Below are 18,495 nucleotides of genomic sequence, written 5' to 3' on the forward strand. Positions count from 1 at the left end.
CTCGTAGGGAGCGGAGAGAAACCGACCGTGTCAGCTTTTCATCCAGCGGGACCCCGATTTATTGGTTTTAGCCAGTCCCTTTTTTTATAAGGGGTGAACAATTCAGGCATTGAGAAGTGCAGTGCTCCACACAAAATAGGAGGTGTAACAGGTAAGGATGGAATGCGGATCGGTACCTATCTCCAAGGCTGGTGAAAGACGGTAGCTTTCTCCAAGGCCGTTGCAGGACCTTGAGATGACTAATGGGAGTGTGTCTCAGACAGAGAAGTGGGAAAGATCAGAAAATAGAATGGTGCCAGAAAATAATCTAACAGTTTTATTAGCGATGGGGGGGCTGAACCACAAAAATGAGGCAGGAGGAACAACCTCACAAGGCCGATGTAGATCAACAAACTAAGCCAGATGTGTTTTGTTTTTTTTCCCTCACACACACAAAGAGAAGCTGCTGAGAGTGGATGGAGTTGAATGACAGACAGTGTACGATCTGTGCAGTGGGAGGAGAGAGAGAGGAAGGAGAGGAGGAGCAGGGGAGAGAGAGGAGGGGGGGAGCAAGAGAAAGACCTAGCCGCCGTTTTCGAGAGGAGGAGGAGAGCCTCATTGTTTATCGTGCGTCGGTGGGGATTTTCATGTGGAGGAAGGAGAAGGCGACAGAGCCCCGAAAGAGCGCCCGGTGCACCGAGTGTGTGTGCAGTGCCGCGGGAGAATGTGCACCCCGTGTTGTGTCTCGCAGGTGAGTAGACATTTCGCCCTTCTTTTTTTGGTTTTGTTCTCTCGGGTTTTCATTTATTTTTCCCCGCTTTATCGACTGTCGGGATGATGATCGCCGTGTTTCACCGTTGGCCCGTCAAAAAAAAGCATAAAGAGATAGAAAGAACGAACCGGAGCCAAAACCGTGCCGTCGGCAGACAAAGCGGGGGGGCAGCTAGCTAAAACAGCCGGTAGCTGTCGCTGCCACGGACAGATGTTGGGAGGGAGAACCGGGAGCGCCCGGGGGTTCATTCACATCAAGTTAATTCACGTTGTATTTCCGTGTCATTCGATTTTTATATATTTATTCATTTATTATTGGTTCAAAAACCCAAACAAACACTCCTCTGTTGAATTTGTCGCTATTACACGACGTGTTATCATCGTGTTATGCACTTTGTTTACACTGTTGGAGGTCAATGTGAAAGCAGCTCGAGGCTGTCACAGGCTGATCCACGTCACGACAAACGTCCTTAAAAAACACCATAAAATCGTTTTTAAATCATATGTTTAAGGACAATTCTCTATATATTAGTCTGTGATTAATTGAAAACGAACTTAGTCTATTACAGTTTAATTATAATGTGATGCAATATACATACAGAGAGACATATTATGGTATTTTCCCCCCAGAAGTATTAGATTATCATCAGTAGTAGTATTATAAGTGTTAGTATTATTATTTGATGTGATAAATTCACAGGCGTCTGATATGGAAGTCAAGGATCAAATGCGAAGGTGGCTGGTGGATCCAGGCAAAACATTTGATTGACAAGGCTGCCTGGGTGGTATCGGTTAAATTATATTTTGATTATAATCTTAATCAGTCGCAACATTTCATAAAAGTGAAATTTGCACAGATATGCAGTTTTTAAGTAAACAAAGTAGTGTCAAGGAGATGTGCTATAAACTCAAGAAATTGTTTATTCTTGACCAACCACCCACCCAAAAAACAACATAATTAGATTGATGTGCGTTTCCAATGAAAAAGAGAATAGTAATGTCATTTAAGGACATTTCATGTCAAGTAGCAAAATCAGATTGCAGCTGTGATGCAAACTTATGTGGTCTTATTGTCAAATTGGACTGTTTTCATGCTTCATGAGGATTCACCACTTCTAAAGATTTTCCAAATCTGCAAATATCATAACCTCTGGCGGTTTATTCCCTCAGTCCTTCCTCTCAGCGGAGAGATTGTTCCATTGCTCTGTAACTACTGCTGAGTTGGGATGTAATTACAATGGCGTAGCCACCCCATCTGTGAAAAACAGTCAGCGTTTCGCTCTAGAGGCCAAGACTTGTAGAAACCTGAACAATTAGAAGAAAATGAGAGGTAAACACCGGGATTGGTTGTGTGTTGCTGCACTGGTGCCGTGGTAATCCTTGCCGCAGGCAACCAGTTTAGTTTCCTCCGTTCTAATTAACATCGGTGTTTGGATACATTTGACTTCTCTCTCCTCCTCACCCCCCTTCCACCACCGTAGTTGTTTAGATTAGCCCAAATTGAAGTTTTACCCTTTTTTAATTTCCTCGGTGGCGCAGGGGCGGAAATGAAGGAGTTCTGGGTGCTGTTTAGTTTGGAATTGGAGAGAGTAGTAGGCATGGTGTGTAGCCAGCCCACTGATAATTTGTCAGCACACCAGCCGTGTACTCCATGTTACAATTAGACAGGGGGTGGGGTTAGGCCTAAGCCGAAGGTTGACTTTTATCCAAAGCGCTGCAAGTGTTGGCTGTAGGTGTGGGACAGGATGGCGACCATGTGGGGGTCAGTAAGCAGGATATCGGTTACATGGTCAGGAGGATCTGGAAGGATATCAGAGATTGTTATTGAGATAGCAACATTCCTGACAGTTTTTTTTTTACATTTTTTTAGCCAGAAATCACAGACCTGTGAGCCCAGTTTCATCTCACTGACAAGAGACTAGTGCATGAAGCCATCAAAGCTGTCTGATGTTATTTAACCATTTAATAAACACATCCTGTCATCTCACTGCGGCAAAGCTTCCTGTGCACAGTAAAGACAATGTTTGTGTAACAGAGAAACAGTCGTTGTAGAAGTAGCAACAGTAGTTGCCTCATGAAAGTGCAAATCGCCTTCCTATGATTATCTTGAATAACTGGGTCAGTATTCAAATGGAAAGGAGTGAACCGCGTTTTTCCAATGATATTTATTTGTTTACCCCCAGCTAAGTACCACACCATGTTATTTTCTACTCATGTTCCAAAATCACGACAACTCACATCAAAACACCCTTTCTGTATGAATAGCTCAAGAGGTAAATATGCATTTTATTTTGGCCAAACGCGTCTTTCAGTGAATATTTATAGCAGAACCCCCTTTACACATTTTTGGGTGGCTACAATAGCACACCGTCCATGTGTATCCTACAATTTTCAGCTTCCCCTGTCAGGAATGTTGCTGCGGTAAGCTGAAGCAGTTGAGCTTGTTTTACCACACACCACTTGGTGTTTCATCTCTTTTGTTCCCCCTCACAGTTTCCCGGTCTGTTTTCAGTTCTGGCCCAAACCAGAGTTTTCGGCAATTAATAAATACTTTGAAAACCGAAACTGTGGGTTTACCCTGCATGGGGTCAGACCAGCATTACACGGTGATTCAACGCCTGCACGTACATTTCCTGGGTCTTCCCATTCTTGTTTAATCTCAACTTTTTTTTCTCGACATACTCATTTGTCTTTGTTTCTATTCTGCCGTGTCTCACAACTCGAGACTGTCCCCCTTCCTTGTTTCTCAGCCTACCCGTAGTGTCCTCTCTTTTTGTATCAAAAGAAACTACAGCCTGTATTTGCCAAGAGAGAAGCAAAGGCTGCCTTTTGTGTATAGGAAACAGAGCAGTGATACATTTTTGTTGTGTGTATACAGCTGCCTAGCTATATGGACAATGGTGGAGCCATCAATCACGACGTAAGAGAAAATGGGGGTCGGTCTCACCGTGGAGCGTGAGCCAACCTCAGGGGTGACTCCCGTCAGGGAGATATCCTGTTTGCCTTCTCGAACCCCTTTCGTTAACTGCCAAAGTCGACGTTGTCGCTCTTTTGTGCCCATCTGTGACTTGGTCCTCCAGGTGATCCCTCGTGGAGTGACAGTTGATGTCTGTGACATGATGGAGCAGCAACAAAGATTCGGGAAGTTTGGGTCTGATGACTTTCGATTAAAATAAAGAAAATCATGTGCTACCGGTCCAGTGTCCACTGCTGGATTCTTCACGATTCTTCATTTTGTGTACCGTCTTTTTCTGACGGCAAATTGTAATTTGAGATAAGAGGACATGCCTGAAGTTTCAGAATGCCTGGTCTGCTGTGATTCACCAGGGTCAACTTCATCCCAGCCCTCTAAAGCCTGAGATTCCTCATTTTAAAACAGCCTTACAATGGACGCTGAAAAGAGGACCGGATATTTTAAGATTAGAGTGATTTATTTGGAAAAACCACCGCATCTAGTGTTATTTTAAATCAGATCTGAGAATCTATGTGTGATGTTTTGTTTCCCCAATGAGCCCCTGCATCAGCTTTTTTTCTTATCTGCGCAAAGACACTCACCATCATCACTGGTGGATTTTCTTTCGGCTGATATATTATTACAACCATGACCTGCATGACTGAGAATCCTCACGGCCATCATACTACTTAATTGTAAACAAAGACGTTCAGTGTTTATTCTCTGATGACAGTGAGGCATTGGATATTTGGCTTCCTCTGGTCCACCCTCCCCTCCTTTGCTTATGATTGTATAGTCACTGACCTATTTTCGAGATCGACCAGAAAGTATTGTGTAAGCGTCTGCGTCTCCTTAGTGTTGTGCAGAGGAGTCCCCGTGTTTGTTTAAGGCTACGTTCACCACTTCCTGTCTGCTTTCCATCACGGCAGAATTGCTGATAACAAGGATATTGATGGATGAATGGTGGCATCACTGTCAGCATTCTGGAGAAAAAAAAATGCTCGCTAGGCAGACTTTCATACATTGGTTAATCCCAGATCCAGATGTAGGTCACAGTCCTTTCATCAGAGACTGTTGGGGGGGAATCAAGTATTGGCAACCGCTTGATTGGTTTCAATGCTGTTTGGATTCTTTTACTGTGGATCTCCTCACTGTTGTGTTCTGTTAATCTTTTCTCCACAAAGAGGATCCTTTGTAGTGTTAGTCAGAGTTGTGTATCTCTCCCCCTCCGAAGCTCTAAAACAGCTCGAAGGTAGTTTCTCACCGGACATGGGAGATTTAGGGTGTAGGGCAGCTGAGGATGACAAAAGGGAGGTAAACGGAGGGAAAACGCGAGGACAAAAACACAAGAGAACAAGCTTTCAACAGAAGGAGTGGGGGTGGAGGAAATACGATGAGGAGAAAGAAACAAAGCTCCGGGCAGAGAGGGAAGAGCAGGGTCTTTGTTCGTGAATGGTCACACAATGACAGTATAATGAGATTTTCGTCTCCAGTGGAGGGCCTTACAGTCTCGGATCACTTTATATTTTGGATCTAGAGCGGTTATGCCAAGTGGAGATTTTGGTAGTTGGTCGGCAGAGGAACGGCGGCCCTTCTTCGGACCCCTAGTGTGTTGCTGTTTACACACCGCAGACATGCCAACCACCTGTTGATGTTCCCTGTGCAGACTTGGGAGTAGAGGGTGGGGATGGTGATTGAAGTGGGAAGAATCCTCTTTGGTTACCATGGACTCTTTTTTTTTTTTCTTTATCTGTGTCTAGTGGAATTCCTTTAGACGCTCTCTGCTTCGTCCTCCCCCTTCTTCTATCAATTATACGACCTTTGCTGTTAGTTCCCTCCCTGTGTGCTGTCTGGTGATGAAACGCCCCTCAGAGTAATGCAATCCAAACGCCCTCACAGCTTAAGCTGCCGCTGTTTTTTTTCCTGTTTGATTTCAGTTGTGTTGCCGTTGATTAATTGACCATTAAGCAGAAGGTGGGTGCTGCGGGGCAAAGGAGGCCACTGATCTTGTTAAGCTTTATGAGACAGCAAACCAGTTACATATACCCTGTGTATATGAAAAAAAAAGTTTGGTCAGCAAAAGTACACCATTCTATAATATTCTATTCTAAAAATAAATGTTGAAAAATCTGATTTTGACATCTGGCCATGTTTTTTCCCCCAAACTCTTTACAATGCTAAATGTTATCAAATCAAGAGCGGAAAACTTTTTGTTTGGTTTTTTTTTTTGGCATTATCTACAATCACAGAAAATTCAAATTCTGCATTGGGATAACTTCATCTTAACAACAGATGTGGAAAAATATTGAATAAAGTCCATGGCATCCACTGTAAACAAGTTGAGAATATCAAATAGCTTTAGAGGAATGAAAATGAATAACATCCAAAACCTGAGTGACCGAATTGTGTTACCGACAGAACATTGAGCGTATTGAGCAAGTTGTATTGCTTTTGTCTTATTTCAGGTGGCCAGTTTTTAATGCTCTTGATAAATTATTGTACTATGTGGCCCTGTTGTATAATTTTGTAGATTTTAGATGCAACAGGTATAATAATGGGATTCTATAAACGTTTATGACAGCGGAATTCACATAGAACAAGGCTGTGTGGTGGAAATGTGCTTCAAGGGTAGAATTCACATTCAAAGACATAGAAAAGACATAGCTTTGTATATTTATTTAAAACCCCATGCATGTAGAGGGTACAAAAAGTTATTACAGAGCACACGCGGTCTGCAAAGGAATGAAAACTAGCAAAAGGCAGAATGTTCTCTTGTGGTGGGTAAACAAGGTCAGTTGGGCAGGTAATGGTGAGAAAACTACAAAAAGGGAAATTAATTCTTGAATATTTACTTATTGGGAGGAGTCATGGAGGTGGGATTCTGATCTGTCATTGTCTTTATTGCATCATATCCAATGAAAGCAAGCAAATTTCTTAGAGGTAAAGTGGTAAGACTGCTGGCTTGAATCAGTTTCTCGACAGGTTCCACAGTGGCATCTCTTGTGTGAGGCTTACTTAAATGGAGGCTTTTTTAGGGACGTGTATAAATGGTAGGTGGGTTTCACAGGTTATCTCGCTGCATTTTATCGATCAGTGCTTCTCAGCAAGTCATTTCCCATGAGCTTGTTCCTGCCTGCCACTTACCTAATGCCTACTAATGCACTGAATAAAGTGTTTTTGTTGTCCCCCTTTAGCTCCAAACAACCAGCCTTGGCATGTAACCAATGCCAGAGACGCTTTACGTCTTGTAATGGAAGGAAGCAGTAGAGAAAATGTGTGTGTGTGTTTGTGTGTGTGTGTGTGTGTGTGTGAAGCGCGAGACCCCCGGCACTTTTAAAGCCAATTTAGCCCAAAACTATGTGAACCACATCTCCTCTGTAGATCCTAAAAGATGTTCATTCCACCGCAGCAGTGTGTGTTCTCCATGCTGAGGGGTGGAAGGCTTACAGGAGCAGGGTGGAGTAGCTGCAAAAAGATGCCGTACCATGTAATTATAGAGCTTCAATTTTCCCAAATAGAACACAGGGCCTGTTTTTATGACTGTCCTCCTACATGCGGGGCCATCAGTACAAACAGAGTGGGCCTCTGTGTAAGAGTGCGAGTGTGTGTGTACATGTGTTAATGCTGTAGGGAGTGGATGAGCACTTTCACCGTCCACACCGACTCCAGTGAACGTGAGGGATTAGTCCCGCGGCTTAGAAACTGAATAATGGAAGTTAGCGCTTGACAGACCGGGTAGTAGCAACCATCCTGACTAATGTAATCACGAGTGACCAGCTCTGTGTACACACCCTGGGTGCTCTGACGTCCAGTGTAGTTTTAAATCCAGGTCAAAATAGGGCCAGTGGAACTTCTTTTTTTAATATTCTATGTCTGTAAAAATCATCACGTCACAGGCCTGCAGTAAAAAGTGCAGCGCTATGAAAAGGTGAAGTAACGTGACATGGTGACACTAAAAGCATTTGCTATTCGAAAATGAACATTTCTGATGTGTGTATGTATTTTTAGTCAGATGAGGTTCCCTGGAATGAAAGGACGTTATTAAAAATTAAAATGCGAGGTGATGTAAAAAAAATGTAATTACATAGCTTTTAACCACATATGCTTGATCAAGATGTTTCATTATAAAAAGTATGCGAGCTGTTTGTGTACATAAAATGATCACTTCTTACACCGTATAGTATCAATCACAGCATCTTAATAAACTTAAAGTTAAAGGGCCTCAACTTGTCTGTGGGTCAAGTCATATTTTATTTATACATGAGGTTACTATCATGCATTTACAAAGGGATATAAGTGCAGACAGGATGGAAGAGTGGGAGGAATGAGAGAAGTGTATCATGGGAGATCCCTCAGCAGAATAAATCTATGGCAGCATAACTATGGACTAGCCTTTCCTAACTATACGCTTTCTTAAAAAGAAAGGTTTTGAATCCGGCTCCTAAACAAGGAGAGGGTGTCGGCCCCTCGGAACAAGTATCTATTCTGGAGGCGTGTAGTTCTTTGCACTACTCTCTAAACCTTTTGACATTCTCAAGCTACAGTTAATTTCAACTTTGAAAAAAAGCTCTCCTATTTTTATCTTGAAGTAGACAGAAATTGTTTTTTTTTATCCGGTCGGTCTTTGGTGAGCCTGCGGATGTTTGTAGAATGAATGCTTAAATCCCAAGTTTCCTTTGTAGAGGTAAAAGTTTCTAAGTTGAGGGAGCAAGACAACGATCAATCTTCTGAGATGAGAAGAATTCATTACAAAAATAATGCATCGAATTAAAATGAACAGCCAGCAGTGGTCAGCAACAGTCAACGATGATCAGCAGTGATCTGCAGTCATCTGTCTCCTAGAGGGACAAGGAGAGAAAGCTCACGTACATATATTCAGCTAGGTGCTTCTTACCTCTTAGGTACATTAGTATGTCCTGTCAATAGCACATATTGATTTACTTCAGAACACAATGAACAATAAGACAGGTAAAATACATGTTGCACAGCTGTGGGAAAACTTGATTTTCCCCACATCCTTGACCCTCGAATACACTTCAACTACACTGAGAGGTCAGGTGCGATAATGCTTTCCACTCCTCTTCCTTTGTTTTTGTACCTCTATGTGCAGCTGGCCTGCTGCTGCTGGTCGCAGGCCTGCTCCTGCTGTTGCAGCTGCTGTCCCAAGATCAAGCAGTCCCACGGGACCCGATTCATGTACGCCCTCTACTTCCTGCTTGTCACTGTCATCTGTGTCATCATGATGTCCCCCACAGTCGAGGAGGAGATGAAAGAACATGTAAGTAGGATGGAAATTTCTTTAAGCAAGAACTGTTTGTCCCCTACAACATCTGTACCTGATCACACTTTATTCATTTTTTTTTCACATTCTTCATTCAGTCAGCAATATACTCATAGACATTGCTGCTGTAAACAGCTGTTGTCTGCTGCCAATATCCATTTTTGCACTCAAGTTTCTGTATTTTTTTATGCCACTGTTTAACTTAAAACATTTTTCTGCTGTGTAAATTGAAATTTCTCTTATACATGTGAACGTACTTAGACAATCAAGCTGATTACGCCACAGTGTGTAAATGGTCGTTGCTTTTACAAGATAAGGGATTTAGTCAGAATTTGCAGTGAGTTTTCCCTCTATCAAACTTTCATTTCTCTTCCTCTGTAGAATAAAGATGTATGTTGCTGTTAGATATGATAGGGTTGGATGGAGGAAGTGGTGTGGCTGTGACGATCCCTGAAGGGAGCAGCCAAAAGAAGTTGCAATTATCTGTGATGAATGTTTACCTGTACTGCTCTTATGACCAAGAGACTAAAGAAATGCCACTCATGAAAACAAGTCACTCTGTAAATGTCAAAGATTCGGAAATAAACTCAGGGCTGTCTAGTCACCACTGTAGACATGGTGACACGAACAGGATGTAAAAGGAAAGTGAAAAGTTTCCAAGTCATAATACAATTTCAAGGGACTTTATATGAAATAAATGGATTAGTTTCTTTGGAACTCCCGGCTGAAAAAGTTACGATAAATTGGTGGCTTGTTTTCTGACATAGCAAGCTTGGATTATTTTACTCAGCGCACCCAGGTGTGTCTTACCAATAACACCATCTTTTACTAAAGTTGACAGATAATCCCTTTTATTAAATTATTTTTCCCAATGTTGCCTTTTTAAGACGGCAGGATTTAGGACTGTTATCACACTGATTATTTCTGTGAGGTTTGCGATTTATAAACCCTCAACAGAGACTTTTCATGGTATAACATGGTTACCGTGTGATATGTCGTTCTGCAGGGAAAAATGTGCATATCACACTTCACCCGCCCTCTGTCCAAAGAGCTATGACCTTTGTAAGTCAAATCAAGTCAGAATTGATCACAAACACGGTTGTTGCATGACATTTCGCATGTAGAGCAGGTCACACACGCTTTAAAAAATGTTTCCATAAATCCAACATTCTCCCAGAGGCTAGTCATTTGGGCAGCCTTCGGTCTTGAACGGTCGGGGTAGAGAGAGAGAGAAAGATTTACAGATAGAAAGCAGGAGTGTGACAGAGACAGGGTTGTATGAGGGTCCAGAGGGACAGGCACAAATGATCACTTACTAATAATAACAATAGCGCCAACAGTTACATGCTAATAGCTGACATGATACAACAATAGTTTTAATATTCATAAAAGAAATAACAATGGCTGATGCCTGGTCAGATCGCTGTGGTTGATCAAGCCCCCTGGAAACCTGTGAAATGAGAGAGCTCAGGGATTTGGGATGGATATGAGGTTACTATCATGCACTGATGATGGGATATGCGTGAAGACAAGACGAGAGAAGTGCATTATGGGATATCTCTCAGCAGAGTGAGCGTATGGCCTGCATGGACAGTATTTGCATACACTGGAAGACAGGGTATAGCTCTATTACCTCCCCCGCCCCCCGACACTAGCATGAGCAAACATGTTGCTATGGTAATGACTACAAGCCTTCTCCATAGGTGAACATTTTTCATCAGTTTTTCTTTTGCTGCTTATCCATCTTTCCTCCCCCCCGCCAGAGTCTACAGCTGCGCATTAAAATGACTCCCTGCAGCGCATCTTTTTGTGCAAGTCGGACCTAGCAAAAGGCCCATCCAGGCACAAAATGGCCTCTGATAGCACAACGAAACGCTTGCTGAGTCTCACAAACACATACATACATTATACACTCGCAGTGTCACTCACACTCTAAGCGCAATGGGAAGTCCCAGCTAAGAGAGCGGCCATTGTTTGTATGAGAGGACTGTTTTTTTTTTTTCTTTTTCCTTTCCTTTTTTTTTTTTCAAGAGATTTACAGCAGCCTGAAACAGCCGGCCTCTCTCGCTCTTAATCACAACATCATGGAAATGCTAATATGGTCCTCAACATGAGACAAAAGCTCCCAAATGGGCTTTGACTCTGTTCTGGCTCTGGACTGTGCTACACACTGTGGTGGTGACAACTCAATCCACTATCGTTTCATAATATGTACATTTTTATTTCATTTAGATTTTCTTTATCTCAAACATGTTCAGTGATTTACAAAATTCACGTTTCTCTTTTTTTCACATTCTCCAAACATGCTCAATGTATGACATTGATATATACCTACAACATTACATAACCCAATTACAATTTTGAACATTTTTTAAAACAATATTCATGTATTATATCGTGCACAGAATAAGAAAATGCCCCCCCTCAAAAAAAAACACTAACAAACAAACATAACAAACATAACAATATTTGTATTTACATTCGATCTTGGATTAAGCAGCTGCTCTTAATTCATTTTAAATTATTGAAAATGTGTGTTTTGTATATTCTTTTCAACTGATTTGTGATTTACTTCGCTTTAATTCATCTGTAAGACTATTCCATAATTGAAAGCCTGAATCTGAAGCTCACACACACTTCACAAACGTTCTTACATGTGGCATTTTGAAATTTAATTCCCCTGTTAAATTACATTTTCCTTCCCCCCATGCAAATAATTTTCTAATTTTGTTTGGAAGTAAGAAAAAATCAAGATTTCTGGATTTTTGTATTACTTGGTGTTTTTTGAAGTTAACCAGATTCTGAAATAACGATTATACTGATTACACTGATTATACCGATTATACTGATAAATTACTGATGAAGTAATGACCAAAATGCCTTGCCGATTACTTGTATCGTCCTCAAATAGATCTCCGATCACCGAATTTAGTGTCAAGTCATATCCGCCCCCCTGAAGTGTCTTTTTCACTTGGATACGGCTCTTTTCATCAAATGTAGAAATTTGCTCCTTTTCAAAGATCAGCTTCATTGGCTCGGAGCCACGAAAGCACTTCCACTTACTTCCACGAGTCTGTCTAAGCTTCTGTTTCTTTTTTTAGTTTTCTTTATGCACCTTGCGATAGCCAGAGAATATTTGCATTAGAACCCAAAGATGGATGTATATCCATCTTTTAAGTATTCTGTTTTTTTTTTTTTTCTACTTTCGCGCTCTCCCTTTTCTCCACAATAACTTGACTCGCAGATAAAAGGCAGTAAATTTATTCATCTGTATCTTTTGTCTGTGTGTACTGACTGTCGGTTGTAATGCCCCGCTAACAGACTGTAGGGAACGAGGGATGAAAGAGGGCCTCAACCAGAGGAATAGGAATTGTTGTCCCTGCCTGCTCTCTCTTTCTGGTCCTTTAGAAGCGTGACACTAAGAATAGACACCATTGGGCCTTTTTACCGGGGCCTAGACAAACACGAGCAGAGGTGACGGGTGGTTGGGGGTGGGGACGTTGTTGAACGGAGCAATGAGCTGATCCAAGTTTTTTCTTGTAAATGTCGTCACCCAGATCCCCTTCTACAGCGAATTGTGTGAGAAAATAAACGCAGGCGAGAACTGCAAGACCCTGGTTGGGTACTCGGCGGTATACAAGATGTGCTTTGGCATGTCCTGCTTCTTCTTGTTCTTCTGTATCCTCACTGTACGCATCAACAACAGCACCGGCTGCAGGGCAGCGGTACATAACGGGTAAGTGGCAATTCAAAGCAGTTTTTGGCCAATTTATGGAAGATACTGAACTACAATCTGGAGTTGTTTACACAAAAACAAAGTAAATATCTTTAGATCTCCTTTGTGCAGTCAGCTACTTCAAACCCCTTTCTGACTACACTGTGAAGAATTCTGATCTTGATGCTGTGGCTGGTTTTTAATTCCAGGTTCTGGTTGCTGAAATTCTTTGCCCTGGTGGGGTGCTGTGCCGGAGGCTTTTTCCTTCCAGAAGAGGAAACATTTCTGGAAGGTAAACATGGTGCTTTAACTCTCACCCCACTGCGATCCTTCTGCTAACAATTGATTGGAGTTCATGTGTTTTTCGATATGTTCATTTTGATTGCGGAAACGATTAAGTCGAAAATTGGTTACTCATAAAACTGAATGGATAAGTGGAAGGATTTTCAACCTTTTAATTGAAAACATCAGAATAAAACTGCCATTGGTAAGCATTACTCAAAGATTTTGTGTGCGCACACATACATACAGTACAGTGCATATATATATATATATTCAGTATATATTATTACATTTAATTTTGTAAGTTTAAAAGTATGTAGTCATATGATTTATAGATGTATATATACGTGTATATACGAATACATTTATATGTATGTTCATATATATATATATATATATATAGTTTTTATTTTGCATGTTTTGGTTTTTAGTTTAATGGTATATCCATGACTTTCCAAAATTATGCTTGTAATCCTTGCATATTCTTCAACCCCTGCTCAACCCCTGTTTGAAACATGGATATTTTGCTTAAGGACTGTTTTTTTTTATGTCATTTCAAGACTTAATTAATACATGACGTTGAGCTATCCTAGAGGGTTTTCACCTGTAGCTCCGTGCTTCAAAATGATCTCTCCCCTCCCATTTCCGCCTCTGTCAAAGTTTGGCGGTATGTAGGAGTCGGTGGAGGGATCCTCTTCCTGCTGATCCAGCTCATGCTGTTGGTGGAGTTTGCACACAGATGGAACACAAACTGGTGAGAACAACATGTCCTTCCTCTCTTCCTGTCTCTGTGACCCGCCTATGGAAAATGTGGTAGCCATGTAAATAGCGATGTGATTTCCTCTTGGGACGGTCGTACAGTTGGCCGTATTCTTCTTTTTTTCGGGAGTAAGCTGGAAAAAATAAAACCGTCAAGTTTGGATTGAAGGAGCCTTGCAGATTTGTGTTGTTGTCGTGGAAGCTGTGTTTGACCTTTGGCCAACAGTGTGCAGATTCATATGATACAAAGAGATTTAAGGCTGTGCACCACATTTTCCCCGATTGTCAGAAATAACACCATTCGCAACTTTTTTTTTTTTTCCCATCTTTGATTTGTTTAATTTTCCTTTAGGATAAGATATTCCCTGTCTGTTTTCTCTGCTTTACCTCACACCCATCTTATTTTTTTTTGCTTACTTTGCCCTCATTCGAATTGCGTTTTTACTTTCCGTTGTCTTTTTTTTCTCTCTCTACTTCTCTTTTTCTGTCTGCAGGAGCTCAGGAGTGAGCTATAACCGCCTGTGGTATGCAGCTCTGGCCTTTGTGACTCTGATGCTGTTCAGCATTGCAGTTGGAGCCGTAATCTTCATGGGCGTGTACTACACCCACCCCGAGGGCTGTCTCCTTAACAAGATCTTCCTCAGCATCAATGGCAGCCTCTGTGTGATAGTATCTTTGCTGGCAATCTCTCCATTCATACAGAAATGTGAGGACCACTGTTCAAAAATATATTTCATTCGACATTTTTTTTTCATCTTTGATTTGTGTCGGTGCAAGTACAGCTCGGGAATTCGGTAAAATCGAGACGAGCTTTGAGGAATTTTGTTTGACCGCTGTTTATTACATGTTGTTTTTAAAATCAAATCGTAACGTACCTGTGTTCTCTTTACCTTGGTGAACCTCTGCAGTGCAGCCAACATCAGGACTGTTACAGCCGGGGATCATCAGCGTTTATGTCATGTATCTGACCTTCTCAGCTTTTTCCAGCAAACCCAGAGAAAGTAAGTAATAAATGACCTTCACTTCCATCTTCCCTTTCTACTCTTGTTGTGTGTGTGGCTTACTTTTATAGGACGTGCGTGACTTTAGCCATTTCAACCAGGTATCCCATAAATTAGTGAGCAACTAAGCCTGTTGATGTGTTTGCATTTCTAGCTCTGGAGCTGGATGGTATGAACGTCACAATTTGCACATTCCCCTTTAAGTCCGGGAAGGAAAGCGACAAGAAGATCGTCACCGCCGTGGGGACGGTCATCCTATTTGGCTGCGTCCTTTACTCTTGGTGAGACTCTTGTGCAAGTAATTTCTCTGTTTTCGAAGCTCGCCCCCTGCTGTTTACATACATGCAGATTTGGTTTTGTAAGGTCACAAAATATTTACAGAAAATATATGTACATATATATATTCCCAGCGTAATCTAATAGATTTAGGAATGTCCGCAGTGTAAAATTTATTGACAGCAGTTCTGGTAGAGGCACTTGGAAACCAAAGTAATGTAATTTTGGGCAGGCTGTAGCGACAGAGGCAGGGCCATTATGATTGGATGTGACTCCAGAGAGGTAGTGGATGATTGGCTGTTGCTGAGCTAATGGCGTGAGAGATCAGGACTATGGCGTTTTTGCATTTTTCCACATGTGTTTTCCATCAAATGGAGGCATCGTGTCTCTCATGGTAGTCCCCTTGAGACAAAATCGAGCGAACCGAAAACAGCACATTATTGGAAAAATACTAAGTGTTGGAATAACAACCATCTGTCTTTCTATTTGCCTCTCTCCCCCCCACGCTCTCACTTCAGCTTGACATCCACAACCAGGCGAAGCTCTGCAGCACTCAGAGTTTGTCGGAACAGCGAGCCAGAAACTGAGGTAAATGCACAAATATTCCATTGGATTTGGAGCGTGGGGCCGACAAGGCATGAAGAGAAGTCAACCGCATTAGCAGCACAGACATGCTCACCTAATTGTAGTAAAACATTTATATTTGCCTTTACCCTGCAGAGAGCTCGCTGCTGTTTCTGCTTTGGAGATGACACAGGTAAGGAAGTACCCCCCACCCCAGCCTCCACTGCCCATTCAGTGCGCGTGTGCATGTGTTTCCCGTGGTAGTGTTTGCACAGAGGGGCTATGCTCATTGCTATTCTTCAGACAGATTGAGGATGGTGAGAAAGTATTGGTCAGCAAACACAGATGATGTCACTGTTACTAGGTTAGTATGACACAGTGAAGCAGAACCACTGTTGGGGGGGGGGGGGGACTTGCTTCTGTGTGGACTCACGTCGCCCCCTGCTGGTAATAACAATATTAAATAACACCAAAAACAACCATCAGATCAAGCAAAATCAGTAATGTTGTGATGGGCATTTACCTTAATTCAAATGAAAAATGTGACTTCTCTTAACCACATGTGTGTAGTGACAAGACAAGATAAAATAAGATAAGGTTAGATAAGATAAAACTTATTCATCCCAAAGGAAATTCTTGTGCCAGAAGGCTTCGAGATTATAAAAACCTTAAAGCATCAAATAAGTGAAGTATAAGCATAAGTGTATAATGAGCAGTTACAAGCAGTACTTAATAGGATAAGCAATGTTAAGTACAAAGTAAAGGAAAATAATGGCAATTTACAATGAGAGTATAATTGGCAGCGTTATTAAGAGGTTGTATTGCACCAGATAATGAATGTAATGATAGCTTATGATAAAAAAAAATTAAATCTAAGTGATATTCATAATAATCATGATGATGAAAAGTGAAGAGTAATATTGCACATGACAGTGAAAGTATTGCACATTGTATAAAAATATGACATTACATGACTTAATAGACAAATATATTGCATGTGATATTAAACCTACAATAGTCCATGGTACTGAGATAAATATTGCGCATAATGGTGTAGAAAATCATTTTGACCGTGATGTTGAAAGAAGTGAACACCTGCCTTTCAGATGACTATGATGATGAGAAAATCGGATCAGGCCAGAACGTTGTGTACGACGAGAGAGAGACGACTGTCTACAGCTATGCCTACTTCCACTTTGTCTTCTTCCTCGGCTCCCTGTATGTCATGATGACTGTAACTAACTGGTTCCAGTAAGTGACACTCGCACACACGCTTCACGTATATTTTATTCACTGTGCACACAAACGGAAAAGAAATACAGTTATTGTGGATCAAACTGTAACAGTACCGTATTTCAGGACCTCACTGTCTTGACTTTTTGACTTTGTAAATTCACTTGTGGTTCCTCCAGGTTTTTCAATGTTTTTTTTTTCATTAGCTTATTTGGCCATGAAGCATGGAGATGGTCAGTATCCTTTGCAGAAAGATAAATTATTCAATCATGTTGTAATATAAATCCCCCAGGGTGTTGAAAATAGCCAGTTTGCTGAGCATTTCTTACTGAAGTACTTCATGGTAAAATATTTTATTTTTGCACAGCTTTGTTTGAAAATCAGTTGCCTAAGTGCTCAATCAAAAAAAAAAAAAAACCTGTGTCTAGTTTAGTCTTTAGTCGGTTTGACCTGGGTTAGAGTGGTTCTCCTGGGAACCGAACAGTCCTGGTTCAATTCCTGCGCTCTTCTGGAAGCGTCAAAATTTGTTGCGCAAGGCACTGAACCCTTAACTGCTTGCGCTGCTAAGCGGCTGCCAACTGTTCATCCATGATGAGTTAAATGTAGAAAAAAATTTCCAGAATGGGATCAATGAAGTATAATACAATGAAAATAATAATAGTAATAATAATAATCTGGTTTGGCTCCATGTGGGCATTTCTGCCAGTTCACCCACTCAAACCATGAACACCCTCTCACTCCTTTAGCGTGTTTCTACTGTACCCGAGTGGACAAACTACGTTACTGCACCTACAAGAACAACTTCTACCCCTTGCACATGAATGAAGGGATGTTTTCTCCATTTCTGCTCCACTCATAAGTCTCTCTCCCGCCCATTTCTTCATTCCCTCCCCTTCCTCAGCTATGACGGCCACAAGATTGAGAAGCTCTTGGACGGAAGCTGGTCTGTGTTCTGGATCAAGATGGCATCGTGCTGGGTTTGCCTCATCCTCTACATGTGGACCCTCATCGCCCCCATGGTTTGTCCCAAGCGCTTCGAGGCCTAGGTTCCACTCCACTGTACGTGGGCGACACTCGTCGGATTCTTTAAAATGTGGCGCAGCGGTAGCTTTCAGGCTGAGCCACGGGACCACCGTGACCCCCCCTCTCTGAAACACAACCCTACACTACCCTCAGCATCTGAAAAGAGGAGTATCTGTTGCCTTTTGTTTTATACGCTTATGTTTACTACGTTGTACAATGTTAAGCTTTTAATACCTCAACGGTAATTTTTTTGTTCCCCCTTTTTTTTAATTTTCACTGACTTCTGGAGTTTTTTGTACCACTTTCAGGCGTGAAATCACATCATGAATCATGTATTGCGATTTACATCGCAAACCTTAAGGAGCCTCTTAAACTGATTCTTTGACAGTTTTCAGACTTGAAAGTTCCCTTTGTAAGTATTATGTATGTGTTTTTTTTTTTTCTTTTATCCTTGCTTTTTACACTCAGACAGGCATTTCAGTTCTACAGCAGGACCATAAGGTTGTAGCAAAGTACTGGGGCAAATTTATCTCACATTATGAATGTTACCAGAGATATTGTATTTTTTATTTAAAGAGTGTCAAGTAACAAGGAATCATTTCGTGAAGGAATGTGTGAAAACTGATATAGATTTGTCCCACACTCTGTTTAAAAAACT

General features: G+C 41.5%; 1 protein-coding gene across 1 annotated transcript; it reads left to right on the forward strand.

Moving 5' to 3' along the window:
- Positions 1–523: 523 nt before the first annotated feature.
- serinc5 (serine incorporator 5) lies at positions 524–18,298 on the forward strand. The gene is made up of 12 exons (XM_086174427.1): positions 524–730; positions 8,814–8,981; positions 12,542–12,720; positions 12,909–12,991; positions 13,642–13,735; positions 14,235–14,446; positions 14,649–14,741; positions 14,896–15,022; positions 15,536–15,605; positions 15,738–15,774; positions 16,688–16,832; positions 17,716–18,298. Exons 1-12 carry the CDS (start codon positions 704–706, stop codon positions 17,858–17,860), a joined length of 1,380 nt encoding a protein of 459 aa, XP_086030553.1. The 5' UTR covers positions 524–703; the 3' UTR covers positions 17,861–18,298.
- Positions 18,299–18,495: the final 197 nt, after the last annotated feature.

Source organism: Fistularia commersonii, chromosome 26 (genome assembly GCF_037954325.1).
Source record: "Fistularia commersonii isolate RoL2024-O1a breed Wild chromosome 26, RoL_Fcom_v1.0, whole genome shotgun sequence".
NCBI classification, from domain to species: Eukaryota; Metazoa; Chordata; class Actinopteri; order Syngnathiformes; family Fistulariidae; genus Fistularia; species Fistularia commersonii.